The sequence below is a fragment of the Coturnix japonica genome, chromosome 1 (genome assembly GCF_054131305.1).
Source record: "Coturnix japonica strain WE chromosome 1, WE-NBRP24, whole genome shotgun sequence".
NCBI classification, from domain to species: domain Eukaryota; kingdom Metazoa; phylum Chordata; class Aves; order Galliformes; family Phasianidae; genus Coturnix; species Coturnix japonica.
The window spans coordinates 61,281,898-61,308,583 of NC_140663.1; the positions used below are offsets into that span (position 1 = coordinate 61,281,898).

At 38.6% G+C, this 26,686-nt stretch overlaps 1 protein-coding gene across 3 annotated transcripts in view; it reads right to left on the reverse strand.

Moving 5' to 3' along the window:
• ST8SIA1 (ST8 alpha-N-acetyl-neuraminide alpha-2,8-sialyltransferase 1) overlaps positions 1-26,686 on the reverse strand; it is a 157,653-nt gene that overhangs the window by 86,053 nt on the left and 44,914 nt on the right. For 2 of the 3 annotated variants that reach the window (XM_085542144.1, XM_015869469.3), the window contains exons 3-4: positions 9,497-9,606; positions 4,064-4,156 (exon numbers count right to left, since the gene is read on the reverse strand). In XM_085542144.1, coding sequence (XP_085398270.1) covers positions 4,064-4,156; positions 9,497-9,606 — 203 coding nt within the window. Of the gene's footprint in view, positions 1-3,887; positions 3,997-4,063; positions 4,157-9,496; positions 9,607-26,686 lie in introns of those variants that run through there. The other variant, XM_085542139.1, reaches the window with a different exon arrangement.

A 26,686-nucleotide genomic window follows, 5' to 3' on the forward strand; every position in this document is an offset into this window, starting at 1 on the left:
CAGCTGTCTGCTCTCTCACAAGTCCAAAGAGTGTGCCTTCAAGCACACTGAAATGAAAAGGGAGAGAAGCTTCACACAGATCAACTGGCTGTTGGATTACGTCTCAAAGGCAGTGCCAGGAAGTGTGTTACAAACCTCAGGGGCTTCTGTTAGTTGTAATGATGCTGTATTACAATAAATAAAGAATGTTAACGTGTTTTTTGTGTCACTTGCTAATGAGATTATTTCCACACAGGTCAGAAACACAAACAGCTCATGGATGAAGCACTTACCAACATATTTAAGTAGATCTGAAACTCAGTGGATGCTAGGAAACCATCTATTTGGGCTGCTACATCCACATTAACAATTATATATGTCTACACAGGTTAGACAGAGTGAAAAGTCATGGCAACTAGAAAGGAAGGTTACTGCAAAAAACATTTGTTTGCAGATTCTTTGAAAGTTTAGCCTAAAGATAAGTGTATTATCAGATATTTATCAAAGCTGCTGGAGGTTGCAAGATAGCATCCAACTGCTTCTCTGATACAGCTCTTAATCAGTGACTCAAGAAACACATACTATCTATATCCTAAATAGTGACTCCTTGTACCACTTAGTCAAAATCCGCCATTGATCAAAAATCATTAGTATCTACATAAATCTTTTTGTGTCCCAGTGTGATCCACTGACTAGTCAGGCTCTGCTCCACAGTTAGAGGTAAATGATTCAGAATACAGAAACAATCTCTGTAAGCAACATTACCTTGCTGATTTTTTCCACAGAGCCTAAGAACAGCTACACATGCTTCACACATCTTGCTACTGTACAGCTTCCGTCCTAGCAGTATCTTAAAGAAATATGGAAAGAATATAAAAGGACAGATGCAGAATAATCTGTCTACAGCACGGCTTTCTACAGACAAGGTCAAGATGACTAGGATAGCAGGAGAATGAACTGGAAACATCAAGGATGCCAACATGTTTAAAATCCTCTGTTTGATTAAGGTATTGAGGGATGTGGAGGGTAGGGGAGGTTATGGTGGTCCCAGGAATTGCTTTATACCATATTTCAATCCTAATTACCACCTCAATTCTGGATTTGACAAGGAAGTAAGTTTTGACTGTAGAATGAAAAAGGAAGCTTTACACAGGCTCGAGGAACTAATAGAAGGGAGATTCCTGTGACACATCGTAGACGAAAAATGAAATTGGAGCAGTCATCACAAGTCTCCTAGTCAGCCAGGGAAATTTCTATCATAATGCCTTTGCTGTCAGTACTCCTTTATGATAAGCCATGTTAGGGTAGGAAATTCCTCATACTTCTCAAATCCAGCTGAAAACTGAGCACCATACTTTACACATAAAAGCTGTACGACCCACATGCATAATCACACTGCTGCTTAAAACAGAGCAGGAACTTGATCTCTAATTCTCTCATTATCATTTGCTTACTTCAGGATTTATAAATGGCAACATTTAGAAGGTATCACTAAAGTGATACTAAGGCTCTCAAGCTAGAGAGAAATACCACTGAGCATTAATTACCAGGTAACAATTTAGTTATCTGAATTAAATCATTCTGATTTAAGAAACAAAACAAAACAAAAAAAAAACAAAAAAAAAACAAAAAAAAAACCCATAAAATTGCCTACCAATCCCTGATACGAAAACTTTGCCCTATCCAGTATTCTTAATCATAAATTATCTAGTAAAGATATATCTTTTAGAAGCAATGAATGATTTTGCAGGATTAATTCACTAAATCTGCCATAACACACTTGAGAGATAATTGAGATGTCAAGCCTCATCAATATCAACCTACTTAAAGTAAGGACAAGAGGACAGTGGTGGAATGATAATGAATAATGCCATTATGTAAAGCTGGTTAACTTATAGCATAGAAACAGATACATATCAGTCACTACTCTGAAAAAGTCCTTGAATGTTGTGAAAGTCTACACTGATATGTATCTTAGTTTCTTAAAAAGCTTATTTCTATAGAAATCGATTGTTTTAGGAGGGTAGTAGTCTTGTTTCTATTTTAACTTCCAGACTCGCTGCTTTGATTAAATTTTAACTTACCACACAGGAGTCCAAATAATGAGTTTAAAGAGCATACAGGAAGCATTAGTAAAATATACACATTTTTTAAAAACTATCTTTCTAACCAGGCAGAGGAAGATAAGTGCCAGATCTCTCAAGAGTTTCAGACCTCAGAGGAGCTCTCTGCTATTTTTCAGCACTATTAATTTGTTCTCTATCTTATTCTTAGGAACTGGTTGTATAACTCCTTATCTGATCAGTAAACATACATAAACACACCACATTACTCTCTCATCAAATGTCTTGCATCACAGTTGTCATCCACTCATGCCAAAAATGGCACTGAAAATAATCCAATTTCCTGTTATCCTATTCTTTCTCCCCTTTCACTTTCTCCATTTCCCTCCTCATCCAGTCAATCCCCTGTTTTGATATCCCTCTCTCACAGAGTGCCATTTCACATGTACTCACTTCTTCCTTTTTTTCCATACTGGTTAACTCCACAGTCTCCCTAGCATAGTTCCATAGTCCTCCTGTAACATCTCTAAATCTCTTTTTCCTTTTCCTCTTCCCTGAAAACATACTACGTTCAGTAAACTTTCCTCACTAGCCACTGATGGAGGGTGCGGGAGACACAAAATATTCATGAGTTTAACAATCCTCTGCCTCGATTATTGTAAAAACCTTTGCAAGCATTGTACTTCTCACTGCTCTTATTCATTTTATCCACATCGCTACTGTCAAGCTCTGTGATGTTCTGAACATTTCATCCCACTTCTTAAAACAACCTCATTAGCCATGCATGTACCTCCCATATGATTTTCAGATCCCTCATCCTCAGATCCACTGCCCTGAGCAGTTCCCTCTTCTTGTCTGGCACCTGGTGCATCCTCTTCCAGTTCTGATTGGCATTTCTATGCCTTACCCTGTTTAGACATGCTCTGCTTGGAAACAACCCTTGAAGATGATGACTTCTCCATTTCCCTCTTGATCATCTTCTCTTTTCTACTCTACCAAAGACTGTCATACAAACCATCTTTTCCACTCAAAATTAGACAATTCTTTGATTCCTGGCAGAGAAAAGAATATTAGATTTAGATACCAACAAACATCAATTTCCAGTTCTGCTCAGTGCCTTCCTACTTTCTCACATACCTGGCTTTCTATTATGAATTTTATTTCACTTCTTTGCTTCCTTTCACAAACCTTCACATCCCCATACCTGCATTATACTTTTGTTTTTATGCCTAATCATCTCCTGCTCACTCCCTCAGTTTATGCCTTTTCTCTGTGTTTTTCAGTGAATATGACAGGTTACTACCAGATCTCACTCTGTCTGAGAACACCTCATTCTGGGCGACAAAAAAAAGAACAAACACATGGCAATTAAAATTCAGTAAGGCAAAATCAGAGCACTGGCATCTTCTTCCTTGTCTATTCCCCTCTCTCATCAGCTGCTATGATATGGAAAATTTCAACTAACTCTAATAAAAAACAAAACTTTAACCCAGTCTCCTAGGAAGCACAGTTTGTATGATCAAAACCTGCTGAGCAGTCTGTCCTAATCACTTTTGTACTCGTAAGTCACTATCAAACAAATAATACAAAGAGAGTAAGGACAGAAAAGCTATCAGAGTTGAACCAAAGAGAAATCGAAATTAGCGTCTCATTAACTGTGTGATGCAGCAGCCAGTTGGCCCAACCAGTGCAGTAGTGTGGTCCACCCATTTGGTATGTGCCTGGTTTGCAAGTAGCCAAAGCACTTCTGGCACATATACAGTCATACAGGTAATGAGAGGGAACTGAAGGCATGGAGGTGAAAAAAAAACAGAAGATAAAAACTCTGCAAGAAGCCAGTCTTCCTTAGCTTCCCTGCTTACGGTGAAAAGATCTTGGTTTATTTCATCCAACATGAAGCCACTGCACATTTCATCTTTTCCAGAATCAGGACATAACTTTGGCACACTAACATCTAGAACACAAATGACACATTTTTCTTCCGTTTCTCCAGTCCAGGGACAGAGCAACATGCTCCTTACCTTTTCTGAATTATACTGGGATTTGCAGTCACCAGCTGGGTTTTCAGTCCAACATCCTTTCTGTATTCTCTGGATAGAGGAGGAAGGTTGCACCTGTGCACAGAAAGACATTCAAGATTTTAACCAACAGTCAGGATTGACAGGCTTCAACCCCAGTCCTTCTTATTCTGCAAGTTTGCAGTTTTAGAAAAAGAACTGCAAGCTGACAGAAAACGTGAAAGTGCTGTTCAAATACTGGACCAAGCAATGTATTTTCTTACTATACCACATCCCATATCCACAATACGGCATTCTTGTACCAGACTGCAGGGAAATACAGAAAAAAATCTTTTGCAGAGATGCTTCAATGAACTATTTAGCAAAAAACAAAGTGACCTGGCACCTCTGACAGGTTGAAAGGCTACAGAAGAGGCTGCTATTATCTACAGCCAAAACTTCTTTCAAATTCTTTCCTCCAGGTTCTATTTTTCACTCTGCTTTGTCTTGTTTTCCAGCATCAGGCTCCACACTAATATCACACACATCATACACGTCTTGCAAACAATGGGTAAATGCCCTTCAGTATACAAGAACTTCCCAAGAAAATATAGAGAAAAAACTGTAAGTGATCATTTACAGTGTGTATACTATGTTCTCTCACAGTCCTGTTGTGGCAGACAGGGCAATAACATAAAAAAGATAGTGACCAAGTAGATCTACTTTGGCAAGCAGAGAAACAGGGCTCCAAAAAAACAGAAGTGGAGAGAAACTTGCAAAGAAAAAGCAGTCCCAAATACTCCCAAGTAAAGAGCTGGAAGGAGTGTAAATAAAGCTGAAGATATTCGGGCTGCTCCAAATGTAATGTCTATCACTTTAATATCTTGGCCCACAATGTTAGAGGTGGATGTTGCTGGTATGGCAGTAGAGGCTGAATGCTCCCCTCAATATTCCATTACAGTTTGTTGCTGTGTACCAGAGGGCAGCAGAGGGGCAGTCAGACAAAACAGCGTCTGACCTGGAAGTAAGTATGAAGCAAGAGTGTAGAATTATATTCCTCCATGCAGAAAAAAATGCACTGTGATTCATCAATGCTTGCTGAATGCTGGTGGAAACGAAGCACTGGATGTGAGCACAGTGAGGCAATGGGTGGTGTGTTTCAGCAGTGGTTACAGTGGGTCACCTCCACTGGTGCAGATTTTTATGAGCATGGCATGCAGTTCTTGCTCATCACTGGCAAAAAAAGGTAGCTAATGGTAATGACTATGTTGAAAAATAATGTTTTGTAGCTGCGAATTTGCTCTATCAAATGGTGTGACTGTGTTCTTTGTATCTGTTTGAGTTTCCATAGAAATAAATAGAGGCATCACTTTCAGAGCAAATTACATAAATTCAAGCTGTATCCAAGCCTCAGCTCTGTTATAGAAATTAGTCAAGAGAAATGAACTCAATACACAGAAATTACACCAAAAACGAGCGTCAAAACAATGCTTTCAATTTCAGAGTCGTCTAACTTTTTAAACTGAAGATATGAAGAATAACATTAGTACTTACAGGGTAAAAACGAAACCAAGATTCTCAAAGAAAAGTAGATTTGGAAAGTGTTCTGGAGCAACACTGTAAGATTTTAGTGCTTCTGGGTTGTTTTTGAGGTTGTTGTTGAGGTGGTTTTGTTGTTGTTTTGTTCTTTTTCCCCCAAAAATCTTGTCAGACAGGCTGAGGCGCAGCTCCCAGCACCCAGTGTCCCAGTGCCTCAGCCTGGTACCAGGCTACTCTGGTACCAGGGAGACAGGGGTCTCCATAACAGGAGCTGCACTCCTCGAAGAGGTGGCTTCATTTTTCTGCCCAGGCCCCCATTAAACTGTCTGGCACTCTGTTTTGGGAGCACTTCTCAAGCAATGCCTCTGTGCATCTCCCAGGCAGCGGGGGTGGGTTACAAAACTCTCTAGACCAGCAATGACTGGTTGCTTATTCTGTTTTCTTTTTGTATTCCAGATAAAGAATGATAAAACTTTAGAAACTGAGAAAGGTTTATGTAATAAAAAAATTGGGAAGAAAAAAAGACAGTGTTTGGTTTCATCCTCCACCTGCACTAAGTGGGACACAAATTAATCACCCCAATTCTATTCAGAGGTTGTAGAAACTCTCTCAGTAGCAGTTTTCAGTGGTAGGTCAAACAAATATTTGTGAAGAAAGATGTGTGGACAGGTGACCTGGCCCCAGAGCAAAGAGATGGAATAAGGGACCTTTGGCAGGCCACAGTTTAATGGTTCCTGATTTGAATAAACATTGACTCATATGGCAAGCTTTAAAGAAGCCTTTTTCGACTGAAGTTTATTTAAAAGCACTGTGATGGACCAAGATAGCTCCTCAGTTTTATCATCTTACTTTATTTCACACACCAGTTGCAGAAGCATTATTCAAACACATTAAGTCCCTTCAGCAGTAAATCACATTCCCGACCTGTTCTGTGTGAAATATTAAGAAGTGGCATAAATATTCAATGGGAAACTCAGCAAAAAGTCAGTCCATCTTCAGAAGCCCCTTGCCCTTTTCTTGAAGGGGTCAGCAGAGTGCTGAGCCCTGTGCAGGTGGGTAACGCACCAAGAAGTAAAAGATTCACGCTAAGATACACATATTTTTTATCTTACTTTTGTTCCTGGTACAAAGGATATGTGAATATGCAGGAAAGATGGAATAAACAGGACAGTGGCTTTTTTTTTTTTTATGTGAACATAAATGAAAGAGGAAAACTTAATGGCCAATTTAATTTGGTATCTCCCTGCTTAGGCCCAGATTTTGTGGGGGGAAAAAAAATCATCAACAAAGCACAGCAGTTCATGTGTGTCTTTTTCACATGTGAGGCCTGCCACCTGAATAGGTAAAAACAGCTGACTGAAATGACAGGGATCCTTTGAACTTCACAGGGCAGAAACACTTCTTCTGAGTCTGGCCCAGAGATAAGTAGAGCTCCTTCAGGTGCAGGGAATCCAGGCAGCTTGGCTGAGCAAATGCATGTGCATTTGACTGATGTTATGTGATTACACAACTACTTGTACATATAGTAAACGCTAGGGACTAACATGAATTGAAAAGGGGACTTCAAATATTCATTTCTACTCCTTTGTAGCACCTTGACCAGAATAAAGACAATAATTACCTATGGCAACTGAAAGAAACATTTTTCTGGACTTGTTTACTAACCCCAAAAGCAGCGCCATATTTAATATCTACAGCTCCATCTGGGCTGCTATGGCTAGATGGCATGGCAGAATATAATTAAAAGATAACAGCTTGTCCTTCCCAAATCATGATAGCCACTAGTCAGCTTGAACATAATGACAAATTTTGTCCAGATTTGGAACAAATGCACCAGCAAACAGCATGGAAAACATCCCTCAGTCCCCTGGAGAGAAATCCTCTCCCTGGCAGATGCACAAACTATAGCAGAGATATAAAAGACAGTTGGGGGACAGGGAGAATCAGAAGACAGAAATATTTCTTCACAGTCTAACGCCATGAAATTATGTCTCTTCTGTCAAAATACAGGCAAATACGTTGTTTATGATTTAGCACCCAACACTTCTTTCTTAAAATACTTGCTTGCATGAAGGGAAAGGGAAAATTAAAACAAAAAGCCACCCTAAAAATAAAGATTACAAACTTGAAAAACACCCACATAACTCAAGAAAAGCCTACGGTTACTACTCTGACTAAACATGTAGACCATATGCCATGCACATTTTTTTATTGCAGGTGAAGTGTGCTGTGGCCTAGAGGCTGAAAACTGCTGCACTTTTAATCTCTGTTGTCAGTACAACTGTGTTTGTAGAAGATGTTCAGCAATAAGAGGAGTTTAAACTCATTAATTAACTTTAGCGATTACAATTTCTTGCAGAAGATGGTTGCAATCGTATTTCCATAAGCTCTGCTGTAAGTGAAATTAAAAGCAACGTGAATGGAAGGAATGAACAATGGCAAAACCTGCCATGATTATTTTGCACTGCAGAAATAGCTGAAAGCCATCAGACACATTTCCTATAAAAAAATGCAAAATATTATGCAAGTTATTGTTATTCTCTTCCTCTCTCAGCTCTCAGATTATAGAAATCAGATTTAGAGATCTGCTAAATTTTCCACCTGCTACAAAAATATTCTCTCCCAGTGGCATATTAACTCTTCCCCAACAGAAATGAAATATTTTCATAAATATGACTGCACCACTAATGCAGCACAGCCTGCAGGCAGTTTCTGGGATTTTTGCTTCTTTCCAATCCAAAATAAGTTCAGTACAGACAATGGCTGGTTTACCCTCCCTAGAGAGCAAGAAAAGTCATTTTCTCTGATCAGGCTGTAACAGCTGCTTTATAAAAAACGTTGCTATTGTTTTTGTAACTGATTGCTCCTACAGTATTTTAACTTCCTATTGCATCTACATAATATTACCATATCATACCCTGCAGTTTCTCGTATTTAGTCTCGGGAACACTGAAGGAGCTTTGCAGTAATGGCAGTCAGCACACTGAGTCCCTCCCTCTGTGCCTTTGTCTTTAGTTTGTTGTATTTCTTTAACATCAAAAGCATTTTTGTTCCTTGAGATGCAAGCCAGAAATTATAGTAATACTGTCTGCTTTAGAGCAAGTTTGTATGGCCTTATAATAAACTATTAGGATTCAATAAGTAGACTTGCTAAAGTGAGAGCCCATTATGCATCTACCTCAAAACCCAAAGAAACTCCATTTCTCATCTCTTCAGAACCAGTCTTACAGTTTCTGCCCCACAATGTTTTTCTTGTTCATGTTTAACAAAAAGGAGCCAACTTCTCCCTTCCTTAATGAACGCAAAATCTAGAAAGTGCCAAATTCAGTCAAGAAAGCAGTAGCCAATTTAGCACCCTTCTGACAGATTCCTATGACTTCAGAAAGACCAGAGGTACAACAAATGTGGGGAATTCAAAAAAAGATGGCATCAAGGAATCAAAAAGGTTTTGTCTTCTCTTAGGCAGAAATTAATCTGGAGGGAGAAAAAATGTGGAAATATTTTAGCTTGTCCAAACTTATTAAGCCTTGTCCTATGAATCAGTATCTACTCATCACGATTTCAATGGATTGCATATGATTGCATTTAGAGTTGCGAAGGATGAAGCACAGTACAAGATGAGACTCCGTCTAATAAGGAATAATTGAAAAGAAAAGCAGCTCCTAAATCCCTGTCTGTGACACTATATGGTCTGCCACAACCACAATGCACACATCTGCAGAGGCCAGCCAAAACTCTCTTTATTACCCCTTCTCACACTTGTACCCAAATCACTTCTGCAAAACATCCCGCGAAAGGGAGAAGAAAAGAAACCAAGGCAAATTATAATTGATTAATCACAACTGAATAGCTTTGAAAAGTCAAGGAGACTGAGCAGGGGGAAGGGCAGACAATTTGTCATTGAGGTTTCCATCTTACCGCATGACAAAATCCGCTTGATCTATTTGTTTTCCGCAGCCGCTCTTTTTGAGAATCCCACCGTTTCCCACCACAGAGCATTTCTTCAGTGGCAGCTGGAAGGGTGTAGCCTAGCAACACAAAACAAGGACTGTTTTTACAGAGGAGAACACATACATCTTTGTAGCAGCTGCTCCTGGAGAACCAGGGAGCTGGCAGGGCTCAAAGTGAGGAAAGAAAACGGAGAATGAGGAGCTAGGAAAAAAAAGAGTCCTGAAATTAGCTGGTAAGTAGACAAAGGACAGTTCTTATCCCTACTCCCCTAACCAAAATTCAAAATAGATGCAACACAGAAGAGAATAACATTTCTGCATAAACAAACTGCATAGTTATAAAGTTGTGATAAACATAATGACCAAGATTGGTAGCCCAATTGTGTCTTCTAGCCGAGCTGCAGAGAGAGAGATAAAAAATTACCAGGAAAAAAAACCATGAAAGTGACCTTTCACATAAAAGACAGCTCTGGACAGGAAAGGAAGGAAGAAAGAACAATGTAAGTACAAAAGGGACTCAGGAGTCACCCTGGATCTGTCCATCGTTCTGTCACCAGGCTGGGACACTTTAAAGCATAGAAATATTCAGACCATCCCAGCAGCTTCTTAAATGCTCAGCTCTCCAAATACAGCACATATGAATATCAGGAAGGAGCCATTGTAATTAAGGAGCCCTTGTCACAGCTGAGCAGGGCATTAAATTGCAAGGTCAAACTGTCATGCTATCTTATGCATCAAATACAGTATTAAATGAGATTTGCACAGTCATGACAACCTCACTCCAGAGGATCTCAAAGCTCATTCAAAGCTCAAAGTCATTCATCTTTGGTGGTGTTGGGGCAGTCATTTAAATAGCATACAGTACATCAGTATAGTCCAGCACATATATATATATATATATGTATATATATATGTAAAACAGTGTCAAAGAGTGAACAGCATAGGAATTTCAAGTAGTATGATAAAGTTACAAGAATGGAATTTGTCTACAATAGAGGAGTTAATATTCTCCTCATGCAAAAAAAAAAAAAAAAAAAGAATGGTGCAGGAATTTTTCATTTATCAAACCTGTCAAAACCTGACTTTGCAGCAGAGACAGAAGTTACCGCCTGGGCCTCTGAGAATGCAAATGCCATAGTGACAGGATACAACATGGCAAAACAATTATTTTCTCCTGGACGACAAGTTCCAACAGTGGCAGCACTTGTTGTCACTTAAATGTACAGAGCTACGTCTAACATTGCATAATGCATTCACTGGGCATCGCAATGGTGTACATAGCCTACCAATGCCACGGCACAAACTCTGCATTTGTTGGTATTCATTTCTACTTTATTTTGTCCCTTAGATGTATCTGTTTCACCACCTATTCTCAGCAAATTAGATTCCATTCAGCTAGTATAAAACCATAACCTGCTATCCAATAAAATAAATTAAGGCATTTTGCATATCCTAATCTGAATTAACATATGCTAGAGTAGAAAAATCAATTCCAGTTTACTGAGGCCCAACCACTGTTGGGAACCCAGGGACAGCACAGCAGAGCATTACCAAGTATGCAACTGCATTCTGATACTGCATTGCCTTCCCAGGAACATTTTTTAATTTACCCAGTTATTGAACGAGCAGCATATCTTGAAATTCAAAGAACATCTCATTACTGGGGTGACCCTGACCAAATGAAAGCTCACAGGCTCAGTACAGGGAGTGGGGTAGGGATGGAGGAAATTTAAAAGGGATAAGATTTCATAAATAACATCACCATTCTTATTCAAGATTTGTCAGAGCTCTTCCAAGACAGCCTGTTATGCAAAGACAAGGCCATGTCAAATAAATCACAAAGGCAGCAGACATTAACTTAAGAGCCATGGTAACTCTGTCACGTAATTTCTGTGACTTCAGTACATGTTGAATTTCTCTAGACCCCCAAAACAAACATTCAGAAGTTATTAAATGCTACAAAATTCTTAGTTGCAAAAAGTCCTTGATATTGCTTTAGATGAATTTCTGTCCTTCAAAGGAGGCTTATATCCTGTTATGTTCAAAGATGATTACACTAGTTATTATTTGCATATTTACTTTCATTTCCAAGAGCGCCTGAATCTTTGAAACTCCTGTCCTTCAGAGAGCCCGAGAGACAGAAGAACAAGATCAGAGCTGTGAGGATGATTTGAGGGAGCTAAAGAGAGGAAGAAGTGGCAAATAAAGCCACAACTGTGGCCTAACCTGTGAAGAAATCCACTCATATGCAGGAAGAAAACCAAGCAGAATACAGTTCTCTGTGAAAAGCCACCATGCTCACAAAAGCCCACAGAAGCTTTTGCTTCACCCAACAAAGTAATGACAATCCTGGACATGACACAGACAGTTTGCATGTCACTGTATAGCTTAAAACATTCAACAGATACAGCTTCCAGAAGACTGTAAACTAAATGCAGATATTAAGTGTCTCTGATGCTTGGAGATATTTCAGCTGCTTTTACCCTAAAGAAGAGGAATTGCTTAGCATGCTCTGGGAGAAACGTATTTTTTTTTTAACATTGCACATGACTGTTCTTCAATCATTCAGGTTACAAACCTGCACATTGCTCAAACTGCAGGTGCATTTCAGGAACTCTGTTCTCAGCCCATTTGTACAAACTGTCCAGTCGTACACAAATCATACAAATCAAGTGTTGCCTATGAGCTGCTATGAAACACGTGGCTCCTCTGTCTCTCTGCAAAAGACAAAGAAGCAGACTCCTGAGCTTTGGAACTGTTACAAATCATAATCCCGTGATGCAGATAGCAGCTGCAAAGTTAACTCACTGCAGGACGCCAGAGCAGGTGGCACATTTCCCTCCACCTCCAAAGGATACTCACAGGACAGATAGCACAGATAAAGATCTTCAAAACTAAAGTATTGTGTGCTTCATTCTGTGACTTTCCACAAGCATTCAGCTCATTCCTTCCTTTGAGCTGACCAAAATATAATATGCAAACATCTCAAGCAAAATTGCAAGTTAATTAACCATATGGAAGCTCCAGCCTTAACATGCAGTTGAATTACTAGCCCCGTTAATACCCTTCCACACTGCTATCTGGCTTTTAAGAGGTTTCCCTGCATCCACTTGCTCCTGTCACTGGCTCGTAGGGTACAGGCTGTGGGTTTAAGGTTGAAATTAAATAATTATCAAAATCTATAGTCATTTGTCTGCTGGTAGGTTTGTTTTTTTTTTCATTTAAGAGCAAAAAAAAAAAAGGACAGAAGATGGACTCTAGTTACAATTTGGTTTTTAACTCGCATCAACTAATCTTATGCCATCTTCATGGTGTGCTTAATCTGTCTTCAGATGTTTTGAATGTTAGAGTTGAAGAGGTAAATCAATGCTGCAACTTGGTTGAGAGCAAAACCATTTTTACCTTTTTTGTAAAATAGTCTTGGGCATGAGTTATAATTTCAGTAGGAGGCAATTTTCAATCAAGAATGTTACATTTTTCAAGGTGACGGCGCTATTTGGAAAGATTTCTATACACTAAAAACAAAATTGCTTCTGAGTTTCTATTACTAGAAAAATATGTTTCAAAGAACTAATAAAAATTTTCTAATGCTCTTCCTTTTTACCTCCCACAGTGTAACTCCTTGCTAGGAAAATCATTATGTACTGGGGACCCAGCTGTCATTTATGCTAAATACTCACAAAAAGCTCAGTTTCTTTTCTCCTTTGAATTGTAAACTGGCCTGACAAATGCTTGCTTTGGATTGTAAAGTTACAATAAAAGCATTTCCATTTATATTAGCTTCCTGAATCTGCATTGTTTTTGCTATCAACACATTTGTTATTATCTTCATTGATTAAATTTTAATGAACAGATTCCTGTGGGTGGACTAGAAAACAGCACAACAACAGTTTATCCAGTGTAACAGAGAGAATATATATAAAATATAAAAATAAGTGACCAGTAGACATCCATCTTTAAGCAATCATTACAATACAATTACATAATATCATTAACTGAAAGAATAAAAGAGAAAAAAAAAACAAAACCAAACTTGTATATTGCCATAAGCAGGATCAATTCCCTTAAAAAGTTTTGAAAACAAACAAAAAATGGTGTGGTGGTTTCTAAAAGGTCTCTCTTCAGACAAAGCCAAAGACAGAGGGGTCTACTGTCAAATTTTCTCTGGTTCAAAACCGTGAAACTCCACTGATAAGCACTGAAGATGCTCTAGTTCCTATTTATGTAAATGAGGTAAGAAGCTGCACATCCCCCCATGAATTCAGTGACAAATAAGCACACAAAGCAATAGATTAATGGCTCCCAATTGAATACAGGAGTAATTTAACAGAGCATCTATCCAGCAATTCACTGATTAGTTTCATCATTCATCTAAGCAAAAATAAATCATTGTCATCAGTTAAAAGAACATTACACAGTACTAATAAAATATAATTTATTTTAGATAATGGTATTCTAATTCACTTTGATTTCATTGTTAAGTTGATAATGTGTTAATTTTTACCCACTCACTGCCAAAGACAGTTAATCAGCAACCAAGTTCTTACTGGGAAAACAGGAAAAATTACAGTGTTCAGCCTCTGATTTAATACGAATGATGTCAAAAACACTGAAAATACAGGGAACATAAATTACAATAAAATGGGTTTTCAAATAACCATTACTGGATTTGGAACAAGATGCTGTGTTTTACTGTTCCCTTTGAGAAGGCAACATCCTAAAGAAAAAGGCCTAGTTCTTCTAATTGTAAGAAGCCAATAAAATTGCAAGAGTCAACAAGAAGCCGAATTCGGCCCTGACTGTTCTTTACACACCCTTTTGCATAAGGAAGCAGCCGACACTTTAAAGGAAGCCTGTATTTGGGTAACATAGCATTGTTTTTCACGCTGCTGGACATGGTGGGATGGAAAACGCTCTTTCTTCCTTGCTTTATTGTTTACAAATCATCTTTGGTACGACAGGCCTTTTGTTCCTCCAGTGGAGCTGTCAAGCAAGGAGACATGACGGCTCGACAGCAGCTGGCTCCAAAACCATCAACGTCACTCACACAGGGACAGGGTGTCCTCTGGAGGGGAACACAGAGGGCGGCTGCAGCTCCTCACGTTTCAGTTGTCTCTCTCAGCCCACATGCCGCAGTCCCAAGTGAGCAGAGTGAGGGGCAACTACTGATAGCTATCTTGCAAATGTGACTGTGTTAGAAGGAGTAAAAGCAAAGAGGGCTTCAGCCCATTCCGACAGCATGCCACTGTCGGCGTTCTTTTCATCCCTGAAAAGTAGTTGATATTTTCTCAGGAAAACAACTGTTTTCACACACAAAAAAATGCTTAGGGCCTACATTTGGTGTGAAGGGAGGCCTGATGGAGGCTGCAGCTCCTCACAGGGAGCAGAAGGGCAGCACTGAGCTCTGCTCTGTGTGACAGCGACGGGGCCCAAGGGAACGGCATGGAGCTGTGCCAGGGGAGGGGTGGGTGGGGGTCAGGGACAGGGTCTGCACCACAGGGCGGTGGGCATGGAACGGGCTGCTCAGGGCAGTGGGCACGGCCACAAGTACCTGAGTTCAAGGACCATTTGGACAACACTCTCAGCCATAGGGTTTGAATTTTGGGTGGTCTTCTGTGGAGGCCAGAGTTGGACTCGATAGTCCCTGTGAGTTCATTCCAACCCAGGGTACTTTATTATGCTATAATAGGTCTCATGTAGTAGTAATTCATAACTTTCAACATTTTCAGCTTGGCTTTTCTGTTTATAGTTACTGATTGAAATAACTGCACAAAGTTTGAAATCCATCCAATAGTCTAACAATAATTTAGAAGTTTTTGTTTGTTTTGTGGAGAAACAAGAAAAATGAGTCAGAATTGGTTTCTGCATGCTGGAAAGGCAGAAAATCTTTTCTCATAAATCTTGACAATGTTGGGGGCTAGAAGATGCATAGATTTTAAGAAACCACAGTGACACTTTACTGGTAGATTTACTGAATGCTGTGTAATTCCTAAATTGTTTTGCAGTCATGCAAAGGTCTATCACAAAAGCTGTGAAACCCCATAAAGCTATATTTTGCATGTGAAAAATATCAAAATCACAATTAAAGTCTCCACTAAGACTTTTCGAACATGTATTAGCTACAACTTGTGAAGAGTTCTCCGTACTCTTTGAATACGAGAAATGTTAAGCAAGAAGTAAACTAAAAATTTTGCCTTTAAGGTAGTACTGTTACAAAAGAGGGTTAGGAAAAAGCATAGTTCATAGAATCATATCATAGAGTGGCCTAGGATGAAAAGGACCTAAAAAATCGTCGAGTTTCAACCCTCCTGCTATGTGCAGGGTCACCAACCACCAGACCAGGCTGCACAGAGCCACATCCATCCTGGCCTTGAATGTCTCCAGGGATGGGGCATCCACAGCCTCCTTGAGCATCCTGTTCCAGTGCGTCACCACCCTCTGTGTGGAAAAATTACTCCTAATATCTAACCTAAATCTCCCCTGTCTCAGTTTAAAACTGTTCCCCCTTGTCCTATCATTGTCCACCCATGTTGATAGTGACAGGACCATAGTTAACAATGTGCGCAACAGATCAAAATGAAACTCCTGCCGGACTAACTCAACTATGTACAAAACACACTAACCTTTTGTGCATACTAATTATGAACAGTAGTAGAAAAGCTGAGCATGTTTGATAAAGTACTGACCTCAGATACGAACAAATCCCAACATTTGACTACAAGGAAATTACTACAAGGAGCTGTGAAAGTGACTATGAAATCCTTCTGGGAGATGGGAAAGAACTCTCATGATGAAACTCCATCTACTATTTTATTTTATTTTTATTTTATTTTATTTTATTTTATTTTATTTTATTTTATTTTATTTTATTTTATTTTATTTTTTAAATAGTGTCATTGCTCTACAGACTTGCTGCTAAGCAGCAAATGTTGAAATCTGAAGCTCAGTGCCCATACAAAAGAGAAATGGTCCAGGCAGAGCAAATCTCTCTGTAGCACCATTCAAGCACATCTCAACTATCACAGCAGTCGGTAATGAATTGTAATTAAACACTCAATTTCACATGAACTTTTGCTCTTTACAAATATGTGTTTCTGATTATATGATTTTTTTGTGAGATCAGTATTTTATTATGCATTTATATAGGATCATGCAATGACAAAATGCCACTTAGGATTGCTCTACTGCAGCAGGAAAACCTCTTGCATTCGAAAGGATACATGGACATTAACAGCAGAGCAATCGCAACTAAGAGAACACTTTGCAACATACCTACATATTCATAAAAGACAAGGAGTACCAGTAACTAGCTGGCAGTCACTTTTAGTCCAGGCTGTACTTAGCAAGAACTTCAAAATGGTATGTTCTGTAATAGCTTTCCACCCAGCATGAAGTCACTGCAAGTACTCACGTGCAGTGGATTAAAAGAACCCTTCAAATTGCTACCATGGCATTTAATTTTATAAAACCAGACTTCATACAGCCAGGATAGCACAACGTGGAGATTATGAAAAAAAGAATACATTTGGAAATTGTAGCAGTTTAATTTAAGAAATAGATTTTCAAGGCTATGTTATAAACAGTATTTTAAATGGCGAATGCTCCAAAAATGCGAAGGCAGAGCTTTTATTCTGTGTGACTTAAAAGATAAAAATACATAAATGAGTGGGAAAATTTGAAAGTTCTGGAAGACTTGTGGATCTAAGCTTTATTATCTGTAACTCACGGGAACCCCCAAACTCTGAATTAAAAAATGAGAAAGAGGAAATATATTTTCATGATTTATTTGAAAAAGGAACTCAGCTTACTGGAGTTGAGTAGATTCTCTTACTCTGAAAGATGCTACGGTTTTCAACATTTCTACAACTGGAAGACCTCACAAAAGACTTAAGTTACCTTTTATACAGCTGCATTTAGATTTTCCTTGAAGAAACCAAGTCCTAAGTAAATCATAGAATCACCAAGGTTGGAAAAGACCTAAAAGATCATCTAGTCCAACTGTTCACCTATTACCAATAGCTCCCACTAAGCCATGTCCCTAAACACAACATCCAGTCGTTCCTAAAGTGTACAAGAGGAAAGATTAAAGTACAAAATCAGCTTGACCAGTATCTGTAGGTAATTGTCTATGCTGGCTTCCCTAGAGTCCTTCCCATACACATAATAACTCGATTTTTTATTATTTTTTTTTAATCTTATGTGATAATAAGGATAAAATTAAATTCACAGGCGGAATCAATAAGCTATGCCTGCAACCACAGAAACAATCAGTGATACTTTTACCTGAACATCTGATAACATCAGATACCATGCTGAGCTTAAAGGAAAACACCATCCACCATGTGGAATTCTCAAGCTTGCTCTGCTTTGCCAGCACCTTAAAAGCTATGCACACAATACCCTCACAGTAAGAACTCAAGACTCAGTATTGTAAGCTTACACTGTACAGCATTTATATATGAGACTACAATTTGTCTTCTGGCAGAAAAACATTCAAACATACCAGGTATTCCAGTGGTTACTTAACAATGCTGAATATTTATCAGCAAGCATTTGTCTTTTGGATTTGGAGACCTAACTTTAAGACACTGTTTTTGAAGGATTTCGTTGTCCTCTACTTCTCCTGTTTCTTTCTTAATCTACTCTGAATTTAAGCAGATGAGAAGAAGTAAAGAATTTCAAATGCTGTATTCCAGAGCTACATTGCTACAACACTACTTTCAAGCCAAAGGTATATTTAAGTATTTTTGGAATTTTGACTAGATATTTCATAGAAGCAGGGATATTTCATCATCACTTGAGGGGAAAACTACGTTTATAATGTTATGCACGTCTAATAGACAACAAGAATAGCTGCAATGTAATTTTAATGAGTTCTTCTGAAGCCCAAATAAAATGCAGCAGAAACTTTTAAAAACTAATCTCTTGCATTACAGTGTGCCATTTTCTGGCCAAGGAAGTTTTATATTTAGACATACGTTTTAACTTTCTCAGCTTAAATTTTTGGTAATTAACTACAATATCATATGATTGCCCAGTGGCAATGTCCTCCAACACTAATTTCTCCCTCATAGTTTTCACAATGGAAGAACAGCAGCAAGATAAAACCAGAGTAGGGAAAATCACAAGGTATTTGCTTTCTTATAGCTGGTGCAGGAAAAGACTAGAAAGTGTATTCACATGGTGAATTATTCTCTTGTGAGAGTGTGGGATAACAGGCAGTTAAGTACAGAAAAATATCTGGAAATTGTGAAAGGTCAAATTCCTGATCATTAAGGGATACTACTCACTTATTATCCTAAAGCAAGAGAGGCTCTCACAATGCTATTCTGTACACATGCCACCCCTATGAGGACAGGCTAAGAGAGTTGAGGCTGTTCAGCCTGGAGAAGAAAAGATTCCAGAGAGATCTGAGAGCAGCCTCTCAGTATCTAACGGGGAGCTATAAGAAAGAAGGAGCAGACTCCTTAGCAGGGTCTGTTGTGACAGGATGAGGGGAAATGTTTTCAAACCATAAGAGAAGAGAATTAGATTGGGTATAAGAAAAATATGGGTTTTTTATGATAAGGATAGTCAAGTATTGGAAAAGGTTGCCCAGTGAGGTGGTGGATGCCCCACTCCTGGAGACATTCAAGATCAGGCTGAACAGGGTTCTAAGCAACCTGATCCAGCTGTAGGAGTCCCTGTTCATTGCAGGGGAATTGGGCTAGATGACCTTTACGGGTTCCTTCCAATACAAACAGTTCTGTGATCTATGATTCTATTGCCAAGACCAATCTGAAATCAAACATAAAGCTCGTAGGCATTTTAAGATCAATCCCAACCTCACAGACTTTGTAGAGAATAAATGTTTTTGCAATTGCATGAGTAGAATATAAATAACTGTGAAATGCAGTAATAGCCTGTGTTGAACGTGAATGGGGATAGGAAAGAGAACAAGCAGAAGGACTCTGAAGATGGTGTCAGGAAACCCATCCGTATGTATGAGGCTAATTTACTAAAATGCATATTCAGCTACAGAAATGAAAAAGTTTTTTGAATCTTACTAGTAGTATACAGTGCACATAGGAAGGCTGGTTTCAGCTCATAAATAATATCAAGGACTTCCAATTCTACTGTGTATGAAAGACAATAACACTTAAGCACACGAATAGCTCTCTGAATGCCTAAGAGCTCTCTGATCCCATTGATATGAATAAGAATCTGCTGCAAAAGACATCAATTCAACTTCTACAGGCACCAATACATTGATTTAGTCATCAAATGATCAAATATCAAAGTTTAAAACTTTCAGCTTTTGTTTCTTAGGATATCTTAAAAGCAACACACTTCTATTTAGCTAGTATATTAAACTAACTTCTAAAAGGAAAAGATCAGCTAATAAAAAAAAAGATTCTTGCCTTTGCTTTAGCTCTAAATAGTTCTGAAGAATCAATGACATCTATTGAGAATCACTAATTAAAAAGACATCAAAGTCAGCTGGCAAGGACTGATCTCTCTAGGAAATTTGCAATTAGAGGATGAGTGGAATTCAAACACTGAGCTTGGTTTTGGGGAATTACTGTTGACTTTCTTTAATAATTCTTCCAGATATTTTTTTTCTCTTCTCCATTAATGAGAAAAATTAAGCCTCTTAAGAAAATTTCACTTTCATCTATCTATATAAAGTTTCACTTTCAACTGTCTATAAATTTTAAGCCTCACATATCACTCAGTCACATCAAATACATAAAACACACAAGGAAATAAGAAACAGCTTGAGGAATATTGAGGAATAACTAGATGTACCTAGCTCCAAGGAGTCATTACATTCAGCCGGGTCAGAAGCCTGCAATAATATTTATCTTATGTCTTTAGCTTGTCCTTCATCCATATACCTAGATGACATGCATGTTGCCTCATAACATAACTAACACAAGAATAAGTAACCTATGAGCTGAAAAATGAATAACAGTATTCTTGGATAAAATTCTTGATAAAATCCAGAAGAGAAAGGAACTATGCATAAAGCAAGGATCTTCATTCAGAATACTGTCCTTTTTTCAGTCTGTCACTCTGCAGAAATGTAGAACCAAGGTTAATATAGCCTTGCTGAGAAGTGAAAAACACAGATAGCAAAATAGTAGGATTTACAGACAATGAGTGGCTACCAATTTATTTTTTTTAAGAAAATATTTAGAGGTTATGAAAGCAGAGGTTTATAAGTCCAGAAGGACAGGAGGAAAAGCCATCATGATTACAAAATCAATGCAGTTTCCATAATGTTTTATTGTTTTCAGTAATGAAAGCACATCTAGAAAATGAACAGTATCACACACAGACAGCCATGAGTCTCTCTTGTTTGAGCTTCTTTGAATAACTTATTAGTGTATCAATAATAAAAAACTTAGCAATATAAGATTAAAATGGGGGACAATATCATTTTACTATGTAAAGGTACTGGTTCCTCAAACAACAAACAGAATTCATTATTTGTTGCAAACCAATTGAAAAGGAAGATTGGAAATAGCTCCTCCACTGAGAGGACTGCAAAACAAGGGTTTTGACTTCAGGGACCAAACCCAACCCAAAACTAAAGTTTCAGTAGTGCAGTTTACATATCAAGATCTGAAAAGTGGACGTCCCTTTAATTCATGCACACAAAGGTAACTGCATGCCAAAGGGAAAGGCACTTCAGAACAAAATGAATTTCAGCTACTGAGACACCTTTTTTCCATCTACTTTATGCTTCCCTGGGTTTAGTATTGTGTGATAATTCAGGCTGGGAGTGACATCAGGTAATCTAGTCCAATTTCCTGCTCCAGGAAATGCTCAATACATGCTGTTTCTCATGTGCTTCAGTGTTCCTGTGTCAGTTCAGTGGTTTAAAACAGTAACCTGTACAATTGTTTTGGTGATAGCATCTATCCTGTAGCACTTTGAGGAGCAGCAGGACAGGCTGACCAAAGGGGCCAGTCAAAGCCTCTGCCTGTTGGTGCTGGCAGGTCCTGACCCCGGTCAGCTCTAGACCTGCAACTGTCATGGTGGGATTGGGGCCCTTCTGCAAGTCCTTTCTTGGCTGCTATAAACTAACAGAGCCCCCTCCAAGGCCCACAGGGTCCCACCTGAAGCACACAAAGCCTCCCCCCTAGTTGGCTGTTATTTGTGTTTGTGTAATGGAAGGTGCTGTCTCTGAGGACTGGTTTTCACTTGAATAAAAACAATAAGGAACTACAGGCCTCTCTGAGACAGCACTTAATACTTCTTCATACCTTGATACCTATTCCCAGTTTGGTCAGTAGAAATGTCTTAGAGGTACACAAGCAAACATTGAGTGAAGAAATTCAGAAAATGATGTGCTGTTCCCTGTCGGATATTGCAGTCTGGAAAAGCCAATGTCACAAGTTTTGAGAAGCTGGAAATCTATTCTGCCAGCTAAATAAAATGCCATAGAAATCAGACTAACAAATTAGACAAAATATACCAGCAAATAAGGCAAAAAAAAGCCATTTCCCCCCACCCCCAAAACATGCTGTCAGAACCAATGAATAAATTTTCAGCATTCTATTAGAATGAAACAAATTCATTTTTCACCAGCATCTATTCTCAAACCAAAAGCAATTCAAAGGTAACCTAGTGATAATCAAGGTGACTCACTCTGCAGGAAGCTATTAACATAACAAGAACGTGCTGGATTGATTACTCCTTATGTGCTAAGCAGCACACACCAGCAAACTTCCCAAGGATTTTCCTTCCACTAAGTTCCTGGGACCTATTTCAGGCTGTCTCAGATACCAATCTGGGTTGAGAAGTTGAGAAGTTTCCCACCTGTAAACCTTTCAGCTTCATCACTCAGAAGAAGAGTTTGGAGTTTCTCACTTAAGAACATTTAAGTCCCCCATAGGGACAAGAGGTCATTAATCAGCCCCGCGCTGAATCCTCTCTCACACCTAGTAGTGCATAACATGAACATGCAGCATTTTTAAACATACAGTTTTGCCACACAGCTTTCTCTGGGCAAGAAAACCACTCCACTCTTTTATACTCATTGTACTGCTTCTGTTTGCATCCCTTCACAAAGACAAAAGACAAGGACTGTAATGTTAACCCTTTGAGAAATCATCTGATTCTGACACTTCTCAAACTTAGTCATCTAAATTCTCCTTTAGCTTTCTTTATTCACATGGGAAGTCTGATGGCAGGAGACAGAAAGGCTGTTGGCTTTTCATAAGGCACGTAGTTTCATCTCCCCACAGTGTCTGTAAGCTTGTTTTTAGAGCTCTTAGTGTCAATTAAAGAGACATATTCAAGAAGTGTTGCTCTCCACTCATGTCTGGATAGCCTATAAAGGGCAGACTTAGAAAAATATTATAAAATGACATTCTGAATGTTGTACATCAGATTCCCTCTCAATATTTTTCAGCTAAAAATGTCATATTTCAAAAATGTAGCCTACGCTGTTTCATGTTTTAATTCAGATTCTATTTTGCCTTAGTCAGACATGGCACATTTTCAGGTATTTACCTTCACTGTCTCTACCACCAAGCTAAAAGAACAGGCCTAGTATACACAGAACGCCCATGAAGAGCTTTTCCCTCTGGTGCATGTTCCAGGCACACAGTCAAAAGCTCTGGTTGATTTAACTTTGCATACCCACCTGCAGAATGATGCTAGCTGCCAAAACTTAACAGGCCAGCACAGAGGACCAGTTGGGCATAGAGGCCATGGTGCTAACAACTTATGACCACGTATTGGAATAACAGCGGCAAACATGATAATTCAGCTCATAAGCTGTAGATAAAGGCCATGTTTCTGACCATGGTCTCACACCAACAAGGGGAAAGATAGCGGTCCTTCCCTGAGCTGGAGTGAAAGACCTGGCAAATCTGATAGAAAAGGTGACCTGGAAATAAAAACGATGGTTCAGCATAAAGCAAACTCCCTTACCCCTTTGGATGTCTAGCACAGTAAAAGCACTAGATAGAACTGCCCAGAGAATCTAATAATGGGGATCAGTTTTACTATACTGAAGTTCAGACACAGTATTTTATTTCCTTTGAAAATCACATTGTTTTATTCAGAATTAAATACCACAGTGAAACATCACCAGAATTACAGAGCTTCATTTAATTTTTGGATGATAATGGTTCAAGGCTGTGAAGTTTCTAACGTCTCATAAATTAAATCAGGATTCAGCTGAAAAAGTTAATGGATACGAATGAATGGCGCATGATTTTCGATGATAATGAAGTTTAGTCACACAGCTTCCACTTCAGCAGCAGAAATTTTCACCAGAGTTCAAGTCTGAACAGTGTATCTGTAGATACAGCAGACTGACAGACGCTGAACTTCGAATACTACAGGGAAACGGGAAGGCTGTTTTAAGGCTTTATGCTTAAGATAAACTACCAATGGTTCTACTTTAGAATTCAAAATGGGCCTCTCATATCTAGTTTGGAAAAGATATGAGTCACAAACTACAGTATTTTGCTTACATCACTTCTCACACTCCAACTTAAAATTCAGAGATCCAAATTCCATACATCAAAGAATTGCTACAGCTCCACCGAACTTGCAGCAATTGGTGCGTAACAGGATAACACAGAGCTAAGAACTCACTTCATACCCACACATTTATCCTACGAGGGAACAAGAATCATGCCCTTATGTTTCAGGGCAGAAGCCATACTCTGTCACATCATCTAGGGGGGTGGAATGGGAACCTCAGATTTCTCAAGCCTCAGATACCATGAATAAGACTTGTGTATCTGTCCTTTTCTGTGGCACACTTCCCCACTACAGTGCCATGCATATACAAGCTAGTCATCTCCTCCTTTAGAATGTTCATCCTTAGAGCATTTGTCTGATAAACACACAGAGTATTAAAAATTAACAAAGTGGGGGGGCGGGGAAAAAATGGAGCTTTAGGTTTTGGTGGAGGCTTATAGATTAATATAAGGGAAAGATCTCTAATGCAAAAGCTCACACCTTAGTTACCATAGATAATGAAATCTGTAATTCTTAATCAGAAGCACGCAAACATAGAGAGGAATATGAAGCCATAACATGAACAGTTTTCAGTAGAAAGATCCTTAGCAGATACAATGTCAGTTACTTCCAAAGTACTGAATGATGTAATTTCATGTGAACATATAGCCCACATACACTTATAAAGGGAGTGTAATGACAAAAATGCAATTATAGACTATTTTGTCTATAATGGATAAGCAGTAAATGGGGGAAATTACGATGAATCAAGCTAAAACAACAAACATAAATTAATGAAAAAATATTGCAATGATTTTGCAATAAACACAACAGATGAGTGAGTTCTCTCTGTTGACCCAGAAGATGAGGTAATATCCTACACACAGCTGATCATACACCCAAGAGATTCTGACTTTTATTGTCTCTAAACCCCGATGTAATTCACATCCATTTGCACAGCCACAGTAGTGTTTTATAAAAAGCTAAATCACAAGAGTAAAGAAGCTCAGTCAATTAGCAGCTTAAGCAGCCATGGGGGCAAAAACAGAAATTAAAATATTTTCTCCATAAAATACAGATTTTTCTATAGTGAACTTTATGTTTAGGATCCTGGCTCACATTTCTCAGTATTCTGATTGCGATCTGGATGTGTGTTATATTTCATTTGTGTTTTGATTTTTCATGCATTTGAACAATCTGATAAAGTAATATATTTCATATGCATCATCTGCACAGTAGATCGAGGTAGCAAACTTTCTGAAAACCAATGTTTTAATCTATAGTGACATAGATTGGTATCACACAGTCTGGCAGGCAAAGCCAGCAGTTCTATTCCCACATTCATACTGTTAGGGATGGTAGAAATAAGATCTAGACTTTTGGATGCAATGACTAGTTACTGGAACTTACTACTGGGGGTATGATAAATAAAGGAGTATTTCTAATTTAGAAGCAGTGACTGTGCTGCTGCACAGCAGCTGCAGCCTCATGGCACTAACCTGCTGCAATGGAAACACTGCTGTTGTACGAGGCTGAGGAATCATTCAATTCAGTCCTGTAGCTGGAGTTACTCAGGAGGTCAGGATGGGTTAAAGGCTTCCTTTGTAGTGTTGTTGCACTACAGGTAATAACACAGAGCACTTTGCACCTGTAGGTGTTAAAATATCTGAAGAAGGATGTTAAGCAAGTGTGGCTGATAGAATAATAGTTATCACACATAGGCTTAGGATCTAGTCTGCAAGACTTTTTGCTGCTCTCTAAGCACAGGCAATGGGAACTCCAGACCACAAAGAACCCGTAGGCTGCAATACAGCCTCTACTGAAACTGATTTATTTTCTGTTCCTTTCCTCAAATTAAAGTTCCTAGTCTCCATTCAAATGAAAATATCCAAATGATTCCCTACAAGTCCCAAAGGTACAGGAAGAATATCAATGCACAGCATAAATTGCTCTTAACACACAACCAAAGTAAAAAAAAACATCTTTACTCAGCTCATCATTTTTGCAGAGACAGCTTTTTTCTCCCTTGACTAAATAGCTAGACATCTGTTGAAGGAAAAACACACAGATATGGCAATCAAAAGACAAAGTTAAAGTACAAAACCATGTTTTCTAAATTGACTCCTTCTGACAGGAACTTGGAGTGCGGTGCCAGTAAATGGTAGTTAGACATATGTTAGTGAAATGAAAAAGGCCCTAAAAGCATAATTTCAGAGCAAATGCTTTTAGAAAGAGAACTTCCATGAACTGTGGCAGAAAAGGCTACTCATCAAAGCCACACACAGTTCTGTCACGTTTTTGCAAGTTATACTGTATTTAGCTACCATGGAAATAAAGCAGTAAATGGGATGTTAGCCAGTTTTCTAGGAGGTAGAAGAAACTTCTTAACTTTACAGGTATAAGCGCTGTTAAGTGACTGATCAAAATGGGAATGCTATACATCTTAGATCTTCAGTGTTTACTCATGTTTTAAACAGACTCCAAAAAATGGTCCATTTCTCACCTGCCAATGAGATATTTAACAAAATAATTTCATACGGTTTACAAAAATTTAATCTTCTGAACATTAAAATAGTATCAATGCCATTGAAAATTAACCAAGACAAATGTCATCATAATGCATTGACTGAAAAGGCTCATAACTGCTCAGTTTAACTTTGTGACCTAAAAAATATCAAAAGCTATATCAAAC